Raw genomic sequence first — 22,795 nt, 5'->3', positions numbered from 1 at the left:
TATATTAACTAAAGCATAAGGCTTACGGACTTGATGAGAAAAATTTATTTTAAGGTTAATTTTTCGACTGCTATGTCGAAAATCACCTGTTATTTTAAGGTCTATGCATGTTTGAATGTTAAATGATTTTCTTCAGACCTTTCTACTAAAACAATTATTTTAGTGCATTTCATAAACGACTACACTGATTTTCATAAAATAACGTGTTGCAATGAAGCAGAATGAGTAGAGAATTAGTATTCATAACATTTGATTTATTGTTGTTACTATCCTTACTATTACAGTTATTATTAATATTACAAATTACTTTTAATACATTAAACGTTAAATTTTGTTGGAGACAAATTAAATTTTTATTTATGAATCAGAGGTACAGATTTAAAAATATGATTTTTTAAAAAAATAATTCTAATTTCCTGAAAAATCACTCATCTTTCCAATTTTCCTGAAAAGGGCATCCAGAATTTTTCAGATAAAGAAACCCATTAAAATTATCTGGAAACTGCACCATGCTAATTTCTTCAAAACTAGCAACAGGATTTAAGATGAGTAGTAATCAGAAAAATGATAAATACAGAATTATAGTAAGCTTTAAAGCATTTCAACGTAGATTTCAGTTATCGCTGAAGCCATACTGATTCAGTTTTTGTATGTAAGCTTCTTGACTGAGGATGAAAGCCTGATACTTAGAGGGATTGATAGGTTCTGCTGTTCCACCGAGTTCTTCAGGAAGGACCTCTGGATTAATATATCGATGCAGAGATTTTACATCATCCCCGTGAATATGAAACTGAAATATAAAAACAATCACAATTAAATTCAAAATTACTGCCTTTAAAATGCTGAGTTAAAAGTTTAAATACCTTAAGAGTCACTATTAAACTTTAAATTTTGTTAAATATTATTATTTTGTAAAATGATTGTTGTTTTGCTTAATATTATTATAGCTGTTGATATTAGAAATTGAAGTTACAATAAGATACTTTATTTAAACCACGGATAAAAGGTCATACTTTTAAATTATTTACATTAATAATTACGTATTTATTACTAAAAATTGTCTATGTTAATACATAATTATGAACACATGTTGCTGAAACAATTAAAAATTACATTACCAGTATTAGATTTATCGATTTTTAATATTATTATGTACAGTCATTAGGTTATTTTGAAACAAGAGATGTGAAAAATGTGCAGTGCTCTCGCAGGGACTCGAACCTGGACCTTTCGAATACACTGCGAACATTACACCACGAAGGCACACGGAAGCGAGGGAGAAAATCCCCTTTTAAACGGCTACTGAGGATTAGGGAACGCAATCGCCAAATCCTGGTGGTGACGAATTATCGTCCACCATCTTTTAGTTCGGGCGCCAGTGTAGAGTCATTAGTTTCCATGAAGCAGGAGACATGAAAAATGAGAAATGCCTTCGCCGAGGCTTGAACCTAGACCTCTCGAATGCGCCCCGAGTGTGCTACCGTTACACTACGAAGGCATGTGGAAAGGAGGGAGAACTTACCTTGTAATTAAATTAAAAGTAAATTAATATTTGAGTTTTAGAAAAATCTAACCATCATCATTAAAATGAATACACTTTTACTATGAAAATGCAAAGCGAATAATTAGACATTTTCGAGAAGACTAATGTTTAAAGTATTCCGTATTAGCCTACCTGCCCAATAAAATCAACAAAATATGTAAGGAGTAAAATCAATAACCACACATTTAAGTGAAATGTTTATCCCACTGCTAAACAACATTTATAAATGTAAACAATGTTTTTTTCAAAGTTATTGTTGAAAACTCTTGACAGAAATTTAAATTTCAAAATTATCAATCTTAATTTTATAAATATCATAAAATACACTTATAACTTCATAAAATATACCCTTATAACTTCATAAAATACCCTTATCCAAAAAATTATTATTCATATATAACAATGTGCTCAAATATTCGTTTACTGCTCATCAAACATAAATGAATGTCTTATCATAAGCTTTTCTTTAAACTGAATTCTTCTAATTTTAATCTTAACACAACATTAAACAATACTCATAACACTTAACTCCTTCCTTTCAGTTAAATAATCATTCTATTTTATTCATATTTATTTCTTTTATTTCAAGAATAATCTTTCAAAACATTCATTAAAGCAAATAAATTAGTGAAATTTCGTTAATGCACAAAAACAAAAACAAAAAAAAAAAGTAAAAGATAACAAAGAAAGAAAAGAAGGAAAAACAAAATCTGAAAGGTTTCAGATTTTAAATTACGCCCAAAAGGGCGTTTTTTTAACGTTTTATGTGTTACTTTATTTATTAAATATCATGTTCTTTGCACTTAAACCATAAAATTCAGTTCAACAGCAATGTCGCAAAATAATTTTAAAATGAGCCTATCTTTAGACTTTCCAATACACAGTTCCGCGCTGGAGATAAGAAGGTTTGCCATTGCTCGCTTTTAAATCGTTGCGTTTGTTAATTAAAAATTCGTTAAAGCTTTACAAAATATGAAATCGATAATGAAGCAAATTCCACAATTCAAATTAGGGCTTTCTGATGCCCATATTCGCAATAGGATTACGTCATTCAAAATTGGATGGCTCTACAAGTAGGTACCGTTGTTTTATAACAATGAGAGAAACATACATACATTTATGCAGATTCTTCAAATATAATACAGGGCGATAGTATTTGGTGGCAACGATTTGAAAAGTAATACGCCGTTTATAGGGTTCCGACGCAAAATCGCAAAACGAAAACAATAGTCCTTCAGGCACAAAAGCCCCTTTGGACTTAAATAACAATAATAATAATAAAACTGAAAAGTTTCAGATTTTAAATTACGTCCAAAGGGGCATTTTTTTAACGTTTTGTGTGTTACCTTTATTTATTAAATATCATGCTCTTTGCACTTCAACCATAAAATTCAGTTCAGTAGCAATGTCGCAAAATAATTTTAAAATGAGCCTGTCTTTAGAATTTCCGATACACAGTTCCACGCCCGCTGGAGATAAAAAAGGTTTCTTTTTTACCCGTAGAGTGTTGCCATTGCTCGCTTTTAAATCGCTGAGTTTGTTACTCAAAAATTCGTTAAAGTTTTACAAAATATGAAACCGATAATAAAACAAATTCTAAATTTCAAATTTGGTCTTCCGCATGCCCATATTCGTAGGGAGATAACGTCATTCAAAATTCGATGGCTCTATGTACCGTTGTTTTATCACAATGAGAGAAATATACATACATGTATGCAGATTTTTCATTATTTACTTTCTTCAAATATAATGCAGGACTTTAACATTTGGTGGCAACAGTTTGAAAAGTGAAACGGACATTTACAGTGATTCAACGCAAAATCTCAAAACGAAAAAAATAGTCCCTTAAGAAAAAAAAAAAAAAAAAAAAAGGGGGGGAAGAAAGAAAAGTGGGACTGTTCCTATATCTCCTGTTACACTCAGCGGATTGACGAAATTTAACTTGCATTTATCATGTCTCGAAAGCGCGCCTTAGGGTATGTAATAGATTTATATATAACATTGTTCTAACACTGGTATTTTAACACAAAATCAGAATGTTTCTATCATCACATATTTGATTCACATCACATATAGATATTTTGATTCTACAACTCAAATTATGCCTAAATATTAAATTTTGTAAAATTTGATGAAAAACGTAACGAGAATTTTAAAATTTTATCTAGGCGCACTTTTTCCAGATTGTGCGAAGAACAACTAATTCATTTGACGAAATTCTTGATTTACATTAACCTATTTTTCTTTTCCTTTTTTTCATTGTGCAAGAGCGGGAAAAAATGCATCGTTCAATCTTCAAACAATTTTAACAAAGTGTGTAAAACACATTTGGCGTCATTATCGCCTATAACAAATATGTCAAATTTCAGAACGCGTCAGTGTATAAATTTACGATATCTTTGGAAATTTTGAAAAAAGTTTTTGCAGGTATACTTAGAAATACATCTACATCTACACTGGTGTGCAAAAATTAAGGACGAGACGGTTTTTTTCAATATAACTTTGTACAAAAGCTTTCCAAATCAACACATTAATACCGTAAGATCCCCAATACGTAAGGACATGAGTAATGTAAGCAACACTTACTAAAAGAGAAATCAGAGGGATAAAAAGAAGCTTTATTGAAAAAGTAGCATGGAGCGCAATGCGACTGAAGGCCGAAACATCCCTGTGATGGGTGTCCAGCAAGAAACATCCGATCTTTAATAGGGGATATGATCTCCCCTGACTGCTAGGCAGGTTTCACAGCGTCTGCCCATGCTGAGAATGAGGGTGTCAATGAGTTGTTGAGGCATTGCTGCCCATTCGTCTTGCAGCACCAATCGAAGCTCCGGAATCGTTACTGGTGGTAAGGTACGAGCTGCCAAGCGTCTGCCTAGAAAATCCCATACATGCTCGATGGGATTGAGATCCGGAGATCGTGCCGGCCAATCCATACGTTCAATATCCTCACTCTCTAAGAGCTGTTCGGCAGCTACTGTGCGATGACATGGTGCATTGTCGTCCATGAAAAGGAACTGCGGTTCCATAGCGCCTCTAAAAAGACGCACATATGGAAGAAGAATCACATTACAATAACGGGTCCCGTTGACTGAACCTGCGTCGAAGATGTGAAGGTCTGTACGACTACCAAGCATGATGCCTCCCCAAACGAGAACACCGCCACCTCCATACCTGTCCCTTTCAATGATGTTCGAGGGATGATTGCGGTTTCCCCGCTCTCTCCAGATGAGTATGCGATCAGAATCGCTACTCAGACTGAATCTGCTCTCATCTGTAAAGAGTACTCGTCCCCATTCATTGTCTCTCCAATTCCGGTGTTCCCGGCACCACAGAGAACGCCTGTCTCCGATGGGCAGGCGTTAGAGGTACACACCGTACAGGGCGTCGTGCAAACAGACCACCACCGTGTAGTCTTCTGGCCACGGTAAAACGCGATATCAGTTGTCCAGTCGCCTGTGTCGTGTGTCTAGCGATTTCTCCTGCTGTCTGCCGCCTGTTTCTTCTGGCCTGTAAGGCAATATACCAGTCATCTGCGGGTGTGGTTCCTCGTGAACGACCACTACTAAACTCCCGGATAGCTGTTCCTGTAGTTTGAAATTGTCTCCAAAGTCGTGAAACGATGCTGTGAGCAATTCCGAACTCTGCAGCCACACTTGTCACACTGCGGCCTTCCTCCAACTTCCCAATGATTCGACCTCGGGTAAAAGCATCCAGATGTCGTCTAACAGATTGATTATTCGCCATTTCTCGCTGAGGCAGCAACTCGGTGTGATTTTAACTGCTATACGGCGTGCAATCTCTTTGCCAGAAATACTGATCTTACACCGACAACATGCTTTATACTACTCAGACACTCCCCCATTACGTCTACCTGCATATCTGCGCATGTGCTACCGTACATCACCTTACTTAATCTCCTGATTGGTCTTTCTGTCCGCTCTGCCTCTTTTCAGCTGATATGCTAATTTTTCGACTTCGTCCTTAATTTTTGCACACCAGTGTACATCAAGATAATAGCAAAAATTTTACAGGATTTATTTTAGCAAAAATTATTAAATCCAAAACTGTTCCGAAAAATTTATAAATTTTTTTAAAAATACAAATTTAAAAAACAAATTAGAAAGTATCTGCGAATTTTATTCGAATTGAATCTAAATTTCGGATTGTGAAAGAAGGAATCAAGTACGTTTAATAAGAAAAGAGATATTAATAAATATATACTTAATTCAATTAACACTGAAGAGCTAAAATTTTGAGAGCTAATATTTTTAAAAACTACTCTCGCGATTTTTACGAATTTTGGCATTTTGGTATAATGAGTCGTAGAATCGTTAGACAGGAAAAAAAAAAAAAAAAAACTCGGTATGTAACTTCAGAAGTAAAAAAAAACAACATGTAAGGAGTAAAATATAGGTTCTCTTGAGCCAAAAGAGCTTTGACTCGAGAAGACAACGAGATGTTATTTAGAGTATCCCATATCTAATGCCTTAACTACACCGAACATTCTTTCGTTTCTGTAAACTTCGTTGTTGGGGAGATATTGTGCATACCTTTCCTAAAAGTGTAAAACACACGCGCTCGTTTGGATCCAATGTTCGGTGAACTTGTGTTGCTTTCAAAATGAACAGCAGTTGTTTGGGTTTTCTTTAGATCATTTCTTCTTAAAAATGTAAACACAAGTCTTATTGAAAGCATTTTCTATTTAATAAACACCTTTACTAAAGCATATACTTTTCATAAATATATCACATTTGATCATGTAGGACCATATGTGATCATAATGTAATATTCAAGTTAGAACCCCTATTATCTTGAATATTATTATCAATAATATTCAAGATGTTAGAACCCCTTTAAGCATTTAAGATAATATTACCCAAACCAACATACACCCTCAGTCCCTCTAGTGCTGCCTACAACATACTTGGTGAAGGGAAATCCTTGGATTTGCATTGCCTGTCCAATTCTTTGCGTCCAAAATCTGGATTCTTCTAACAGTGACATCAGTGACAGAATTAAATGTGACAACTATAGTCTAATATTTAACCGCTAACAGCATAAGCGCAGGAATAGATTTGTGCTTGCAGAGATGTATGCAACATGAATATGATTAACCTGTGTTAGGACATGTTGAATCCATCATCAGGATTGAAATTATTGGCAATATCAATCACAATATCCCTTCTGGAGCTGCAAACGACTTGAAATAACCTTCTGCGTCCTTCAGCATCAAGGAGATGTGGTAAGTTTTCAGCTTGTCAACTGACTTCTGTCTTGACACTGTCTTTGATAATTTGGGTTGCTACAGGGTAGGCTTACAGGGTACGCTTGAATGCTTACAGTGTCTCTGTATAGAGAATGCACTTGCTAAGATATTTTGTCATGATGATTTGGTGTTTCCCGAAATGAAATAAATCCTTCATTTTTCCATGTGTGGACAAAAAGCTTCGATCCAAGAGCTAAACACATTATTCGTGAAATTCTCACATGCGTTTTTCAATTGTGAGATTAGATAAAAGGAATTTTTGTAATGTTTGGATAAATGTCTGGTTAGAGGAAACTTTTCTTTATATGAACTAGGTCTCCAGCTACTAAATAATGAAATGCTAATTACTTACCTCTTCAATATTCATTTATGAAACAAAAAGAAACTGGAGGCATTTCTAAACGTATATAATTTTATATATCTCTAACAGCTGCTTTTTGTGTCCAATAAGAAGATTTCCTGTCTTGGTAAAACAAAAATAATACTGTCATTTGAATGAAATATTTTTTTCAAACTTTGTGTGCAAGTGATCTACTGAAATTAAATGCGCAGTTAGTGTCATAAGTCTTTTCATTATTAAACAGGAAGTCTCTAAAACGCGTTAATTTATGAGGAATTATGTACATAGTTTAACTGTTTTCATACCACTTTGCATTACCGTTTTTAACAGCTCGTTCCTGAATATACGATTTTAATGGTATATTCTATAATCTTAATCTGAAAGATTTATTCTTAAACTAGAAGGCTGTATCTGCAAAAAGAGGTGCAACCCCGGAGTACCTAGCTGGATCAACTCACCTCCATTAAAAACACTATTCTTCCGAATCTATTACCTAGAACTGAGATAAGGTGCTGAACAAGTAAACAGTTCTTTTATAAGATTTTAGGTATTGACAAAAAATACATTATATGCAGATTTACAACATAGGTTTCGACATGCCGAGCATAAAGAGACACAGCTAAACTAAGTGCTGAATATACTACTAAAAATGCAGGTGAAAGGAGGTATGAAAATAATCCCGCAATACGTTTGCAAGAATTAAAAAAAAAAAAAATCTGAAATGTTTCAGATTTTAAATTACGTCCAAAGGGGCGTTTTTTAACATTTTGTGTGTTACCTTTCTTTATTAAATATCATGTTCCTCGCACTTAAACCATAAGATCCAGTGCAACAGCAATATCGCAAAATAGTTTTAAAACGAGCATATCTTTAGAATTTCCGATACAGAGACTCACGCCCTGGAGATAAAAATGTTTTTTCTGCACAACGTTGCCATTGCTCGCTTTGAAATCCTTGAGTTTGTTAATCAAAAATTCGTCAAAGTTTTCAAAAATAGGAAATCGATCATAAAACAAATTTCAAATTTCAAATTTCAAATTTGGTCTTCCACATGCTCATATTCGTTGGAGGATTACGTTATTCAAAATTCGATGACTCTATGTACCGTTGTTTTATCACAATACGAGAAATATACATACATTTATGCAGATTTTTCATTATTTAATTTCTTCAAATATAATGCAGGACTCTAACATTTTGTGGCAACAGTTTGAAAAGTGAACCGACATTTATGAGTCTGACGCAAAATGCCAAAACGAAACTAATAGTCCTTCGGGATTCAAATCCCTTTGGACTAAAAAAAACCAACATGGGGAAAAAATACAAGAAACCGATTACACACTTAAATAGAAGTATTACATATTATTCGAAGCTAGCAGATTAATTAATCACACGTGGAAAAGCACACAAATCTCAACAATTCTGATATCGATTTCCATGTAAGTTGTTGTTATTTGAAATGTCGTCGAAAATAGTGAACACAACAAAAGGTGTGGTAGTGAAGGTGGCTCACTGCGAATTTCATTGGCACTTCCCGAGAAAGTCCAAATAATATCAAGGATGGAAAAATTTGCGATAGTATTATTTATTTCTTTGAAAATCTCTGAAAAGTTTTTCTTATGAACTCATTATTTTCCCCCATAATCAGTTTCGAACATTTTCGAAACTGACTTAGAGGGACTTCTAAAGATCTAAACATTTTAAACCATAACTAGCAATCTTAAACAATAAGGCGATATCTTTATCATCAGAATTATTACTAAATGGTTTCGCAGCAGTAAGACAAGAATTTCCAAAAGAAGCATGATTTGCCCGAACATCAATTTACAAAACTTATTAGAATCTTCAGTAGGTTTTACGCAGAAGCAATCTGTTTTTCTTACAGCTTCAGGTGAATCTCTCGGTCTACGGTTACGTATAGTTGTTATTGACGTATTGTTAAGAGGATTCCTGAAGATTCGCCGAGAGTTCCAACTTGTGAGCGAAATCAGTCTCGTCATATTTTTTTCTCTGAAGCAGTCCATCAATAATTCCATCCAGTTTGAAATTCAAAATCCACTTCCGAATCATATTCACAATTCTAAATGCACACGAGATTATAAGCCATAGAACAAAACCACCAGTCACCAAGTATACATCAAAGAGCCAACAATATTCAAGAGCACGTTTTCGGAAGTAGAGTGCAGATTACACGCGGGTGAGGGGAAAATTCAGCCTTTGCAGTCTTTCACGACTTTATGTGTTGTTTGAACTTTTAGTATTATTATTTATATTGTAGAGACATTAGGTATTTTTTGAAAGCAGGAGGAGGGGAAAATGAGCAAGCCCTCGTCGGGAATCGTACAACGGACATCTGGAATACGCGCCCAGCGTGCAGACCACTACACTACGAAAGCATGCTAGAAGGAGGGAGAAATATCTTATATACTCCCCCTTTTAAAGGGCGACTGGGGTTTTAAGGGACCCAGTCGCCAAATCTAGGAGTGGAGAATCATCACCCACCAACCTTTTAGCTCGGGCGCCACTGTAGAGATATTAGGTATTTTTTTAAAGCAGAAGATGAGAAAAATTAGCATTGCCCTCGCCGGAAATCGAGCCACGGACCTCTGGAATACGCGCCCAGAGTGCTAACCACTACACTACGAAGGCATGCTAAGGAAGCAGGAGAAATACCTTATAATATGACTGCATTTTAATCTTTTATATGTTATTGTATTATTCTTCGTATCGTCTATGTATGATTATATTACATATTGATGTATCATTTTTCCTTTGCATCAATATTATTTTTAAGTATCATTTCATTTTTATTATTATTGTATTATTATTAAGTTGGTTTATTTTATTTTGAAGGAGTAGTAACATAGTTTAATTATTCGTGGTACATTTTAGTATTTTTTTATATATTTTTCTTGGATATCTCCAGGCATAGATATTATGCTTTTATTGTTGAATTGTATCTTCTTGTGTTACGAGTTATTTACTTAAATCTGTAAGCCTCCTGGAATACTTCGTGGAACACGCGGAGTTTTATATTTGCTTTCTTAAAAACAAAGCCTGGAGTTAATAACAAAGCAAAATGAAAATAAAAAAAAGAGCACAAAGGAAGTATGTCATCAAGGCAGCATCCGTATGGAGAAATGTGAAAAACTAGAAGATGTTTAGTAACTGCTTAACATAAAATACTTTCAGGTATTATACTGAAATCTGCCTACCTAATTCAGATTTTAATTTCTTTTTAATCTTATAATTTTTATATTTTCATTTATTGAAGTATATTTTGAATTTTTTAATATGAATATTAAATTTTTCGAACTGCTAGAATGTTTAGGTTTAAATTTTCCGACTGCATATTTCACTTTTATCCTTTAAAAATTCGTTGGCCATATAAAAAGAGGTATTATTTCATACTCATAGTAATAATTATTCACGCATAATTTCACTGCAAATTTATTCACTTACACCTGTGCCTAAAGCATTTCTTTCTATTTAAGTTTAAACCATATTTTAATATCTTGTACACTTGAAACTATCATAATGATTGTAAAAAATATTCTTTCTTATATTTATAAATTTTGGAACTAAAGATTTAAATTGATTTTAAGTGCAAGAATGATTCGTTTTGCGATTTTGCATTGAATCACTATAAATGTCCGTTTCAGTTTTCAAACTGTTGCCACCAAATGTTAGAGTCTTGCATTATATTTGAAGAAATTAAATAATGAAAAATCTGCATAAATGTATGCATATTTCTTACAGTGTGATAAAACAGCGGTACATAGAGACATCGAATTTGGAATGATGTAATCCTACTGCGAATATGGACATGTGGAAGCACAAATTGAAATTTGGAACTTGTTTAATTATTAATTTCATACTTTAACGATTTTTCGGTTCACAAACTCAAGAATTTCAAAGCGAGCAATCGCAACGTTGCACAGAAAAAATATTTTTATCTCTCGAGCGTGAGACCGTGTATCGGAAATTCTAAAGGATATGCTCAATTTAAAGCTATTTTGCGATATTGCTCTTGAACTTAATTTTATAGTTTAAGTGAGAAGAACGTGATTTTTAATAAATAAAGATAATAGACAAAATGTTTAAAAAACGCCCTGTACTATTCGGTTTCGAGGACCGTAAAAAATCGCCAAACTATTTGTTGATGCCAATGCTGCCAAAAATAATTGCGGCAAGAAAGGAAGTATAATAGTAAATAACTATCTAAGATTGATGTTTTAATTTAGATGAAAGGTTAATTTCATATAATACTTTTTTATTATTATAATTTATATGAAAAAGGCTAAACATGACTGAATGGAAGCATAAGAGTAAATAATTATTTCAGATCATTATTATAATTTATATAAAAATTGCTAAATATAACTGAATGGATGCCTGCATCGCTATTTCCCTACCGACTTATCGCTAAAGCATAATTTCATCTCGTTGGTTGTTCAAACGTAATTTTCCATAATGAATGATGTCTTTTCTTTGAAAATATTCTCGGTAAAGTGCAGAATCGCTCACGTATTTGTTTGCCGCTTTTTACAAGGGTAAAAACAATTGAATTTTTGTCAATTTTCTTTTACTTTTTGAGTGAAAATAGGTCGATGTGTACATAGATAAAGTCAAGGGTGTGCGCAGTGCCATTTTTGTGCAATTCTAGGATTTTTTTTAAGTGAAAATAGGTCGATGTGCACATGGATACCGAGTATGTGGAATTCTTAAAAACGCGTCAAGCAGTGGATGATTCTGCAGTTTACCCAAAATTCTACTGCCGACGTTTCGTCATGGGCAATTCCCAAATTGTTAAATCCATAGGATATCAAAAAAGGATTTAAAATTAAAAAAAGGATTTAAAAATTAAACTAGTTTGTCAATGGCGTCTTAAGAAATATAGAACTAATATAAACTTACACAATTTGAAATCAACGCTTACGCTAGATTTGGGCCGCTGTTTAAATGCGCGCGTTTGCTAGATTTGGCGCTTTTGCGCATACATTTTCGCTGCAATTTTTTTACGGCCCTCAAAACCGAATAGTACCAACGCCCCTTTGAATGTAATTTAAATATTAAAATTGAACGTAATAAAATAAAAAAGATAAAAGTCTGAAAGGTTTCAGATTTTATCTTTTTTATTTTATAATTTTTATACATACATTATTTTATCACATTAGCTTTTATTTACTCACATTATTTTAGGTACTTTTCCGTTTCGCCGGCGCAAATCTCGCCAAGCAGACTTTATTGGCGACAACACACATACGCTTAACACAAGTTAGTTCTAAGATATTTTTATTTTGAAGGTATGAACATTTTAATATGGCTTAAAATTTTGTAAAAAGACATTAATTTAAGAATTTTCTACGCTTTCATGGAGCAACGCCCTGATTAGCAGTTTCTTATCATGTGACTCTAAGGGATCTCATCTCACGTAAACTCCGCTACAAAAAATCTAATTCTCTCAGTAATTATCTACATTAATTTCAAGTTATATCTTAATTTGGAATACAAGTTTAAATTGAAGAATTATTTCAATTCGTACGAATAGCTTACTCCGAAATTATGTAGGGCCCACCAGCGGCCGAGCGGTAAAGTCGCTGAACACTGGTAGTTCGGTCCGAGGTTCGAATCCCGCGAACGGGCTGGCTGCATGGGCGTTTTCGTGGTTTTCCCCATGTGTAACGTGTATACGAGCCAGTTTCCCTTAGAAAGTCCTCCACGAAAGGCATCCCTCCCCTTAGGCAGATAGCCCTCGTGTGCTTTGCCATAATTAAATACACACCGAAATTATGTAACACCGCAGTGCTTTACTTCGCTAGTGCAATCTCATTAGAATGGATGAATTTAACCCTTAACTTTGCCTTTTCTATATTTTCGCCTTCTGGTGAGTGGTGTGATTGCATCCTAATTGACTTAATTACCGCGAATGGCCTTAGGGTATAAAATTGAACTATCTGGGTTAAAATTCTATGTAATTGTATGCCAGTATTGAAAGAAACAATCAATCTGATAAGAAATTGCTGCGAATTGTTTTGAAAATGAGGCGTAAAAGATTACCAGCGAGGATATTTCGTTTGGTAACGGTTGTATCATTTTTGGCGACTTTATTGCTTGCGCCGGCAAAATGGAAAAGTACCTTATTTTATTGCATTATCTTTTTTTCACCTACATTATTTCGTTGTGCATGATTATCGCGCCTTCAAAATCATAAAGGTCATAAAATTATTTTCCATTTACTGCTATTATAAGCAATGGAGGAAAATTCAATAAATAAGCAAATCGCTGTTAACAGGAAGGTGTTTTCATTTTGCACATAAAACCACTTACCCTTTGCTTCATCTTCTTCGATAAGAAAGTGCACATAATGAAGCATAAATAGTGCACAGATGATGGCTCATTAATTACATGCAAGCCTTTGACCCTGCATGGCCAACATTCCTAAATATAGGAAAAAAGGAATTTGATTAAAATATGTATGAAAATCTGCTTATATGTTTTAAATAAATAAAAAACTGAAGTTACGAATTTGGTTCTCATTATACTTTGGAGATAATCTTTCAAACAAAACAAAAAATATTGTTATTTTTTATCTGTAAATTTATACCAGAGAGTATTTAAAAAAAGTTAAAATTACCTAAGAAGCGTTTTTCAACAATCGATTGCATCTCGGTCCGAGATATCAGGAATGAAATTTTGGTTTTTCCTCTCAGTATATTGGGAATGTTTTTTATTTTCTTTGACATCAGGATCGAGGCAGCGACTTGATATAAATCGAGACATTTAAAATTGTTCCGTTGTAATAAGGAATAATAGAGAAGTTAGTAAAACTTTGATTTAAAGGAATAATTACGGTTCAGTAATATCGGAAGTCTATTAATTCGTGAATTATATTATGAGCAATATTTAAAATAGAGTATTAAACTTGAAATGTTTTTGTATAATCTAAATGTAAAATATTTTAAGTATATATTTAGTAACAAATGTGTTCTTATAGTTTCATTTTAAAAGCTGGAAAAGATCCTCAAACATCAGTTTCTTGACAGTTTAATGTTATTTCTAATTAATGAAAGATCTAAACTGCCTCTTAAAGATCTAATTTGTGATCTTCAGATTCTAAATTGTTGGCTGATTTTATGACCTAAGTTCTTCAGAATACCAGTCAACACTTCCGGATCTGAAGCTCCTTCGATATGTGCAAAGCTCTTGTCTGTATCGCTTCATAGCCCTAAAAATTAGGACGAGACATCGATTATTCTTCCTTGTCATCAGTGTCGTCCTTTCCATTATCCTTCATAACATTTTCCATGATCTCCTTCTGATTAGGAATCTGGCAACATGAATCACCCTCATTTTTAGGATACTGTTCAATAACATCTTCACTGCCATTTTTTCCAGACTTCAATGCAGTTTCATGACGATTAGGGATTACAAAACTCTTGAAATCAACTTCTCCTTTCTGGAGAAAAATGGGGCGAAAGGAAGTCTGTCGAAAAAAACCACCTTCGTATAAATTTTCGCAATTGTTCTGAATTTCGTGTGTTTCCTATCTTCGACTTCAGAATCACTCTTCGAGCTATCTTCGAGCTCTTAGTTAACCAAAAGCTGATGAAAGTTTTGTTTTTTTATTATTATTATTATTATTTTTATTCTTATAAATCCGAAATAGTTCGTTTCTTCCCACGACAGAGTTTACAAGTATCAGCAGCTGGCGCGTCTTCTTCTAACTTAAAAATTAGCTTTAGTTTGTTTGTGAGTTATTGCTCAAGGTCTCACGCTTTTTTAACTCTAGACATTATCAGCTTCAAATCTAGATATTATTAGCTCAGATTCTGTTATTCTCATGTTAAAATAATATTTTATTACCCTGTAAATAAGTATATGTATTCAAATGCATTAGAATACTTCAGATATCTATAACATACGGTAACGCATCAACGCACGCGAAAAATCTGATCGGAATGGATAATTAAAGCTGCATATGTGCACAAATCATCACAAATGGAACCGAAATTCGGATTCGAACAACCAGCAGTGGTGGCACTCTTGTTCTATGCACGAAGACTATGATACTACAATCACATTCGTCGCGCATCTTATAAATATCTGGTCAAAGTTTTTGCTTAAGCATTTTTCCTAACTTCAGTACATTTGCTAGATTAACCAAATTCTATCCATTAAATCGGAAGTCTGTTGATTCGAGATAAATCAAAAGTTTATTATCTTGGACTTAAGACAAGAAACAACAGACTATTCTTCCTCGTCATCATCGTCGCCCTTTTCATCATCCTTCATAACATTAACTGTACTGATAATTAAGGATTTAAAAAATTATTATTTATTATTATTATTATTTATTTTAAAGAAAAGGATATATGTAAACTTAAAAATTTTGTGGATCAAGTTACAAAATGTCTAGTTACCATGTTGAAACCTAAAATAATTATTTACAGCTAATTTTTAATAGCAATAATTATTTACATCGTTTTGAATATACCAGTATTTGATTAGATATACAATATTATAATAATGTTTTAAGAGAGGCATATTTAGAATTTTTCTTTTTCTTTGTCCTTACCTGTAAGTATCTGCTATACCTTTTTACAAATCGTATGGATGAAAGGTGATACAATTGCTGAAAAGTACAATCTTTAAAGTCGAAAATAGCGTGAGCTCCGTGAATTTGTGCAGATTCCAGCTGCAAATCTATTTCTCCACTGATTAATGCAAAAGCACCAATATCATCAATTGTGCTTTTTGATGAGTCGAACTGGCCTGAATAATAAAGAGCAGAAATTTAAAAATTCATTTTAAAAATCAAATTAAATTCATTTAAAAATCAAATGAATAAATTTCCATTTTACGAATGCAGTAGAAATCTGTCTAATTGGTACCAGAGGCCATTCTGATAATTGAGATATCTTCTTTACAAAACATGTATTTAGCATCACGCGATAATGAAAGTTAAAGATTTATAACTTTTATTGCGTTTTTTAAAATAAATATTATATTTAAAATAATGCAATGAAATTATTTTTTTTCAAAAGGATTCGAAAATCAAACATAAAATATGACACTTTATGCTGTGAAAATGGCAATTGTTTCTCAAAGATTAAAATGTCACATACACAGAATAATGAGATATACGCCAAAAGGCTAATTAAAAGTAACTGACTGTAATTCAGCTTCATATTGCTTCTTAAAAAATATTGATGAAACATAACAACATCCGCTTAATCTATTTTTAGGAAAGAAGCACTTATTCTCCGTGAGCAATGGCTCACTAAGTAAACACGGAACAGTTAAGGGTTATTGTCCAGTTGCCTTTTCGGAAGAATTTTCTAGTTTACATACTTGCCGAACAATGGAGCTCAATTTACATTTCGGTGACATTCCTATAATTTAAATGAATTCTTTCTTTACTTTTGCATGCTACGAATTCGTAGAGATCTCTTTAAGTCGGGTAGATGAATAGTAAAATTCAGCCTGAAGTTTGGTTACGGTTATAAAGATAATTCTTATTAAGAAGGTGAAGTGCTATGAATAGCTCAAGGATAACACAGAGACATTCCGGAGTGCACTTTTACATTTAAGGAATATCGCAAGCTACCAAAGTCACTCTCAAGTAAGTCTCCACCAGTGTGCTTTCACCAAGAGTATGTTTCGTCGTAGCGCAGTTGACTCTGAACTAAACTAAGGCTCACTTTTACAATGAAATAAAAATAGCATTGCCAAACATTAAATATATTATTTCCGATTGCAAAAATTCGTGGGAAGGCATTCGAACTATTCCAAACTTCGTACGACTTTAATCCGCCGAGGTATTAATCAAAAACTCTAAAAAGACTAATTTTCGCAATCATTTTTCCGAGTGGCAACAGTCTCGCGCGTTGGAGACAAAAATGCTTTAGTTCGATAAGTGTTGCTACTGTTGGCTTCCAAATCGTAGAGTTTGGTAATCAAAAATTTATTAGTTTTACAAAATCTATATATAGAGAGAATACCTGTTTGTGCATTTGTTTGTTCGCGTTATTGATTTCTGATGAATTATGATAAATATTTTGCCACATTTAATCAATTAAAATTGAATATAGGTGAAATATTGGACGGAACTTGAGCTTCTACGACTATTTGATTAGGAAGACGAAAATCATTAAAAACTGCGTGCCATTGTTCTGATATAATGAGAGAGAATTAGTTTATTTTTCTATCGAAATGTTTTATGCGGGTTCCATATCGCATCAGCCTGAAAAATGTATGATTATGAATCGTAGTTTTCGCATTTGATATTGAAGAAGGATTATAAGCGGTATCGGTCTCTCTGTTGTTAAATACATTACTCTCTATCTAATTTAACTGGCATCGGGTACTTCCGCTAATCTTAAATAAAATACTAAATAAACTGACTTGAAGTTACCACACAAAATGCACCAAATAACTAAATAATTAAATAAAACAAATGCACAACATATTAGAAATACATAAAGTTCAATTGTCAAAAAAGCTTTATAAATATTTATAAAAATTTCCAGGATGTATATTTTCTTATCAAAAAATTTTAAAACGTATAAATAATTCAATAAGAAGCTTCATTTAACTTGGACTAGAAAGAGAAACAAGTCACCATATTCTCTGGAATCTAGGGTAACTGGAAACAGTTATCGTAAGAGTATATGTGTAATATAATCAGGAGGAATTTTGATTGCGTAAAAGTGTTGATACATAATGACAAGGAATTTGGAGGCGAAGGCAGATTAAATCTTCAGTTTTATTTTCAGCAACATGTTACGCTACACATAAGTCGGCTCATTAAATGGGCCTGTTCCAAAAGGCTTACACTTTTTATAACTCCGTAGCAAGAAAGCAGCAGCAGACAGATAGCAGTGTAGCTAGGCCAAAGCGTGGAAAGCAAGTGCGTTATGTTCAGGATGAAATCTTAAATCAGACTGAATTAGTTTTGGTTCTCAAAGCATTCTGAATGGACAATTAATATTGCTGTAAAATTACTATTGGCTGGTTGAGTTTTAGTTCCATTTACATCATCATGATTACGTAAGAATCATAATACATAGAATAGTCTCGAAATGAAGCAGTGCAGAGAGGGGTTACTATTTTTAGAATAGAGAAGGGAAATTAATTTACGCTGCTAATTTAATATTTTGCGTATTCTTTATTTTTCTTACATACATACATATAGAAGTCGTAAAACAGTAGTTCACTATTTGAATGCTAGACATTTTATGAATTTACACGATGTAAAGTTGTAATTTTGACCAATGATTTCATGAGACTTAGCATACTAGCTAAAGGCATTTATAAGCTAATAAGAATTTATACAGTTTCTTACAAATTACGAAATGTTTTGTAAGGTATATTTTAATCTAATAACAGTTATTTTAATTTTAAAGTCTTTTTCCTATCCTTGTTTCCATTTACAACTCCCTATAAGAATGAGTTTTTAGATTCGCATCGAATGCAAATGAGTTAGGAGAAGTATTTGAGGACGATTCAACTTACTTCGTGAAAGAAACTGAACAAGAAGGGACTCATTTACCTCTCCGTTATCAGACCAGTCATGACTTACACTTCACCGGTGTGCACAATTATCTCCGATAAGGGTCTTAAAAAACTTCACACGGTGCAAAGCAGATACCTCCGCATCATTACAAATGCCCATTTCTATGTACGTAACAAATGCATTCACGACGCCCTCAAGATCGAACCGTCGGCGAAGTTTCTCCAGAAAATGAATGCTTTTTATCAGGAAGCACAGTAATGTAATATGATTAACTTCTCTGAACTTTTCAGCTTCGAGATTCTTCAAGAGGATCGCCATCTGCGCCCATTTTCGGCTTTCATGCCCAGCGATAACCAAAATTGTTCTACATAAAGCTTAAATGTGCTTTCACATCTGCAATGTCCAAAATCTCAGCTGGACCTGTGCATATAGCATGATTGTGTTCTCATTTTATGAAAAGCAAATGGTTGTAAAATAGTGTGTATATAGTTTTCCAGTTTATGAGAAAAATTTGTATTTTTATGTATTATATCTTGTTTCCAGGACTCTCTTAGTCATTTCTGTCCTAGCATCGCTCCATGAAGCAGCCAACTGAAAGTAGCCGGTATACAGCTTGTACCTTTAACAAGCTAAACGCGGCCGACAATGGCAAACGGAACGGAACTTCGGGAAAGAGAGCTAGGAATTCTGAATATTGCGTGTTTGCCTTCGCGCTAACCCTCTTTTGAAGCTGTAACGCTCGGCCGTATTGTTACGTGTCTTTTGATATTCGCCGGCCAGTTTAAATTAAGGAACAATTAAATATGTTAAATACTTGTGTTTAGCTTCGTCTAAGTCTCCTTTAGCTAGTTATAGTTCTGTAGCTAATTTAGTTCCTTATTTCTTATTCTGAGTTCAAGCCGGAGCAGAGGCTTTGTTGTAAGCCCGAGAAAGGAGCCGACTGTAAATTTTATTTTGAGTAAATAAAAGAGTATTTATCTCTCCTTGAGTCTACATCTTTAGTTGTTTGAACTCAGCGATAAGTCGCTAAACAGTTCACTGGGTTCCTCAAAGTTCATTTGAGATAAAAATGAGTGAAGAATTCTACTCTTAATTATTCATGTCATTTACAGTGATTACGCGCTTTGCTGAAAATCGTGTTCTACACAGAATCCTCTATTATCCATGATAAGGATGGATACACTGCTTGCAGATATGATGGTACTGCAGTACATGCTAATTTAAGACATTTTTCTTAACGAAATAATTTTGGTTCCTCAGTAAAAATGCCCAATACGAAAATTTTGTAATCTGATTAGAAATCAGCAGGGTAAAAAAAAAATCTAATGTTTCGCATTTGAAGTCTATGTCATGTGAATTAGATAACTTTTAATCCACCAGCCGAACACACACACATTCGTCATTCAAGCGTCTCATCACGAAAACGCTTTCTAAAATGTATTACAGAAAGTTACCGATATTGTACTCGCGGAGAAGAAAGAGACAACATGCACAAAACTAAGCCTCAGACAAAAGTATAGCCTACAACTTTATTTTTGAGCTCACAGTCAACCTTCGTTAACGATTATACCGTTCATAGCGGTCGTGAAATGTTGTTGTTCAATGTTATCAGTAGAGTGAAATCTGGAGAGAGAAGTTTGGAGAGCACACTGTAGTAATTTGTTCTTCATCTAGATGAGAATTAGGCTTTATGAGGTACGAAACAGCAATTCTGTTTCTATTTGAATGCAATACTTTAGATTGAAACATGATTCTTGTTAATATTTGATCTTTAAAAAAAAAATAACAGATGCGAAATTCCGCGATATTTGAGGTGCAGTGAATAACAGCAAGTTAAAGTCATCCGAATGAGAATGGTTTCATAAATGCTCTAATTTTTTTCCGCAACTGATACAATAACGAGGCATGAAGTTAACAGTTATATCTGCTACCAGTTATTTTCTTAATGTTACCTTTTAGCGAGTCTTTTCTAGTTACTACGTGCAGGGCGGCAATTTCGAAGTGAGACTGTTAAATAAAAATGGTGCAATAATGAAATAAATTTGAAGAATATATCTTTTGTAATCTGTATATTGCTTTTCATGATAGTATCCAAGAATGATTGTTGGCAAGCAGTTAGAGGAAAGCTATTTGAAAGCTATTTAAATTCCTGCTTGCAGTTTACTGGATGTATACAAGATCACAGAATATCATATTTTAAATGATGCTTTGAATTTCGGAATTAGAAACAAGGTTAAGCTTAGCAAATGTGTAGGGCATGCAAAATAAAAATAAAAAAAAGTGTTTTAAGGCTCAAAGTATTTAAGGCATTAGACCGAAACAACTATAATGCACTTTGTCATAAGTGTATTAGAGTAAAAAAAAAAAAAAAATTGTAGTCTTACGATATTCTAGTCGCATATGATGTATCCACTGACACAGACATTTCAGATAATCTGTACAAAATAAGTAATTAACACTTGTAGACTACATCCATACGCAAGTAGTGTAAAAGTGGGGGTTCTGCCCCAGAGGACCTGTATAGTTGTGAACGTGATAGTGATGTCACACAACCGGCTAGATTAACGACGTCACAGGCGCAACATCATGGACCTTATAAGAAATAGACCAACTCAAATGGGTTTTCTTCCTTGCACTGCCAGATTCTCGGCTGTCACCTTGACCACATCTGGAGGAGTAACTTGCAGAAATTTGACAATAGTTGGCTATTGCAGCGCGTATAATTTTCAAGAAAAAGCTAGTGATAGCGCCTCATTTCACAAATTAGAATTTTTAGATATTTTTATTTTTGAAACTGAGATTAATTTTTAAAAATTTAGCATGTTTATCAAGCATAATTAATTTTCAGGTCTGGATTATTTTCTTAGATTTTCCTATGCTGTAAGGAAATTTTTATCGACTTCTTTAAAAATACTCTTTTAAATCTGAACTAATAGAAAAATTCAAACAAACAATTTTCTCTTACAATTTTTATACTTTCTATTGGTGTAAATAAGTAGAAAATACAAAAATGCTAAAAATGGATTTTTAAAAGTTTTTGTTTAAAATTCTTAATTGTACTGCTTTTTTAACATTATATCTGAATATTATAGCATAATATTCTATAAAGGAGCTTTATTTTAATAATATGTCGTAATACATCATAGTGATAAATACTTTAATAATTTTTATGCATTTATTCTAATGTTAAAAATTTTATTAACTGTAATAACTAATTGTGCTAGTATTTTATAGTGATTATTTTTTTTAAATTTATTTCTAGTTCTGCATTCGTTTTCTTATTTATTATGAATTTATTTTATTGGCCCAAAGGGGCGGCAGCTCAGAAAAACTATTAGTTTCGAAACAGCATTTTGCTTTGTTTCACTTACATCTTTAAAAATGTAAGTTTCACTTTGCAAACTGTTGGCACCAAATATTATCGCCTTGTGTTATATTTAAGGAAATTAAATAATGAAGAATCTGCATGAATGCATGTATGTTTCTTTCGCATCGTGAAAAAAACAACGGAATTTAGAGACATCAAATTTTGAATAACGTAATCCTCCACCCGAACATGGGCATCTGGACGGCCTAATTTCGAATTTGTTTTAATCCATTTCATATTTTGTAACTCTAACGAAGTTTTGATTAACAAACTCAACGAGTTCAAAACAATCAATGGCAACCCTGTACATAAAATAACATTTTTATCTCCAGCGCGGAAATTCTAAAGATATGCCATTTTCAAATATTTTGTGATATTGCTCTTGAATTGAATTTTATGTGGTTTACTTACGAAGAACAACATATTTAATAAATAAAGTTAACACACAAAACGTTACAAAAAACGCTTCTTTGGGCGTAATATAAAATCAAATCTGAGTGCTTCCAGAGTTTATCTACTGCCTGGAAATGGTTATAAAATCAAAGAAAATTATCAGATCTTGTTTAATTTTACCTTATTTGTTTCAAAGCATCATGTGCTATCAATAAAATTTAATTTTACTTTATTTGTACACAAAAATAAGTTCATAAGTTTCGCGTTTAGAATTTTTACCGTTTTACTAAAGTAAAGAAATTTATGCAAGAATTAGCTTGAAAAAAAATGCGCAAAATGCAGTAAAAAGTTCTTTTATGAGATAT

The 22,795-nt window shown here is 33.1% G+C and overlaps 1 protein-coding gene across 4 annotated transcripts in view; it reads right to left on the bottom strand.

The window, feature by feature from the left end:
* Positions 1-329: 329 nt before the first annotated feature.
* The window catches only part of LOC118193092 (clavesin-2-like), an 81,920-nt gene continuing 59,454 nt past the window's right edge, over positions 330-22,795 (bottom strand). For all 4 annotated transcript variants that reach the window (XM_085813911.1, XM_085813912.1, XM_035364131.2 and 1 more), the window contains 3 exons: positions 15,731-15,927; positions 13,483-13,593; positions 330-790 (listed from right to left, as the gene is read on the bottom strand). In XM_085813911.1, coding sequence (XP_085670037.1) covers positions 614-790; positions 13,483-13,593; positions 15,731-15,927 — 485 coding nt within the window. In that variant the 3' untranslated portion in view covers positions 330-613. The remainder of the gene's footprint in view (positions 791-13,482; positions 13,594-15,730; positions 15,928-22,795) is intronic.

This window comes from Stegodyphus dumicola, chromosome 3 (assembly GCF_044657685.1).
Source record: "Stegodyphus dumicola isolate Sdum_Otavi_A_Nest chromosome 3, ASM4465768v1".
Taxonomy (NCBI): Eukaryota; Metazoa; Arthropoda; class Arachnida; order Araneae; family Eresidae; genus Stegodyphus; species Stegodyphus dumicola.
This window is presented reverse-complemented; position numbering and strand designations above follow the sequence as displayed.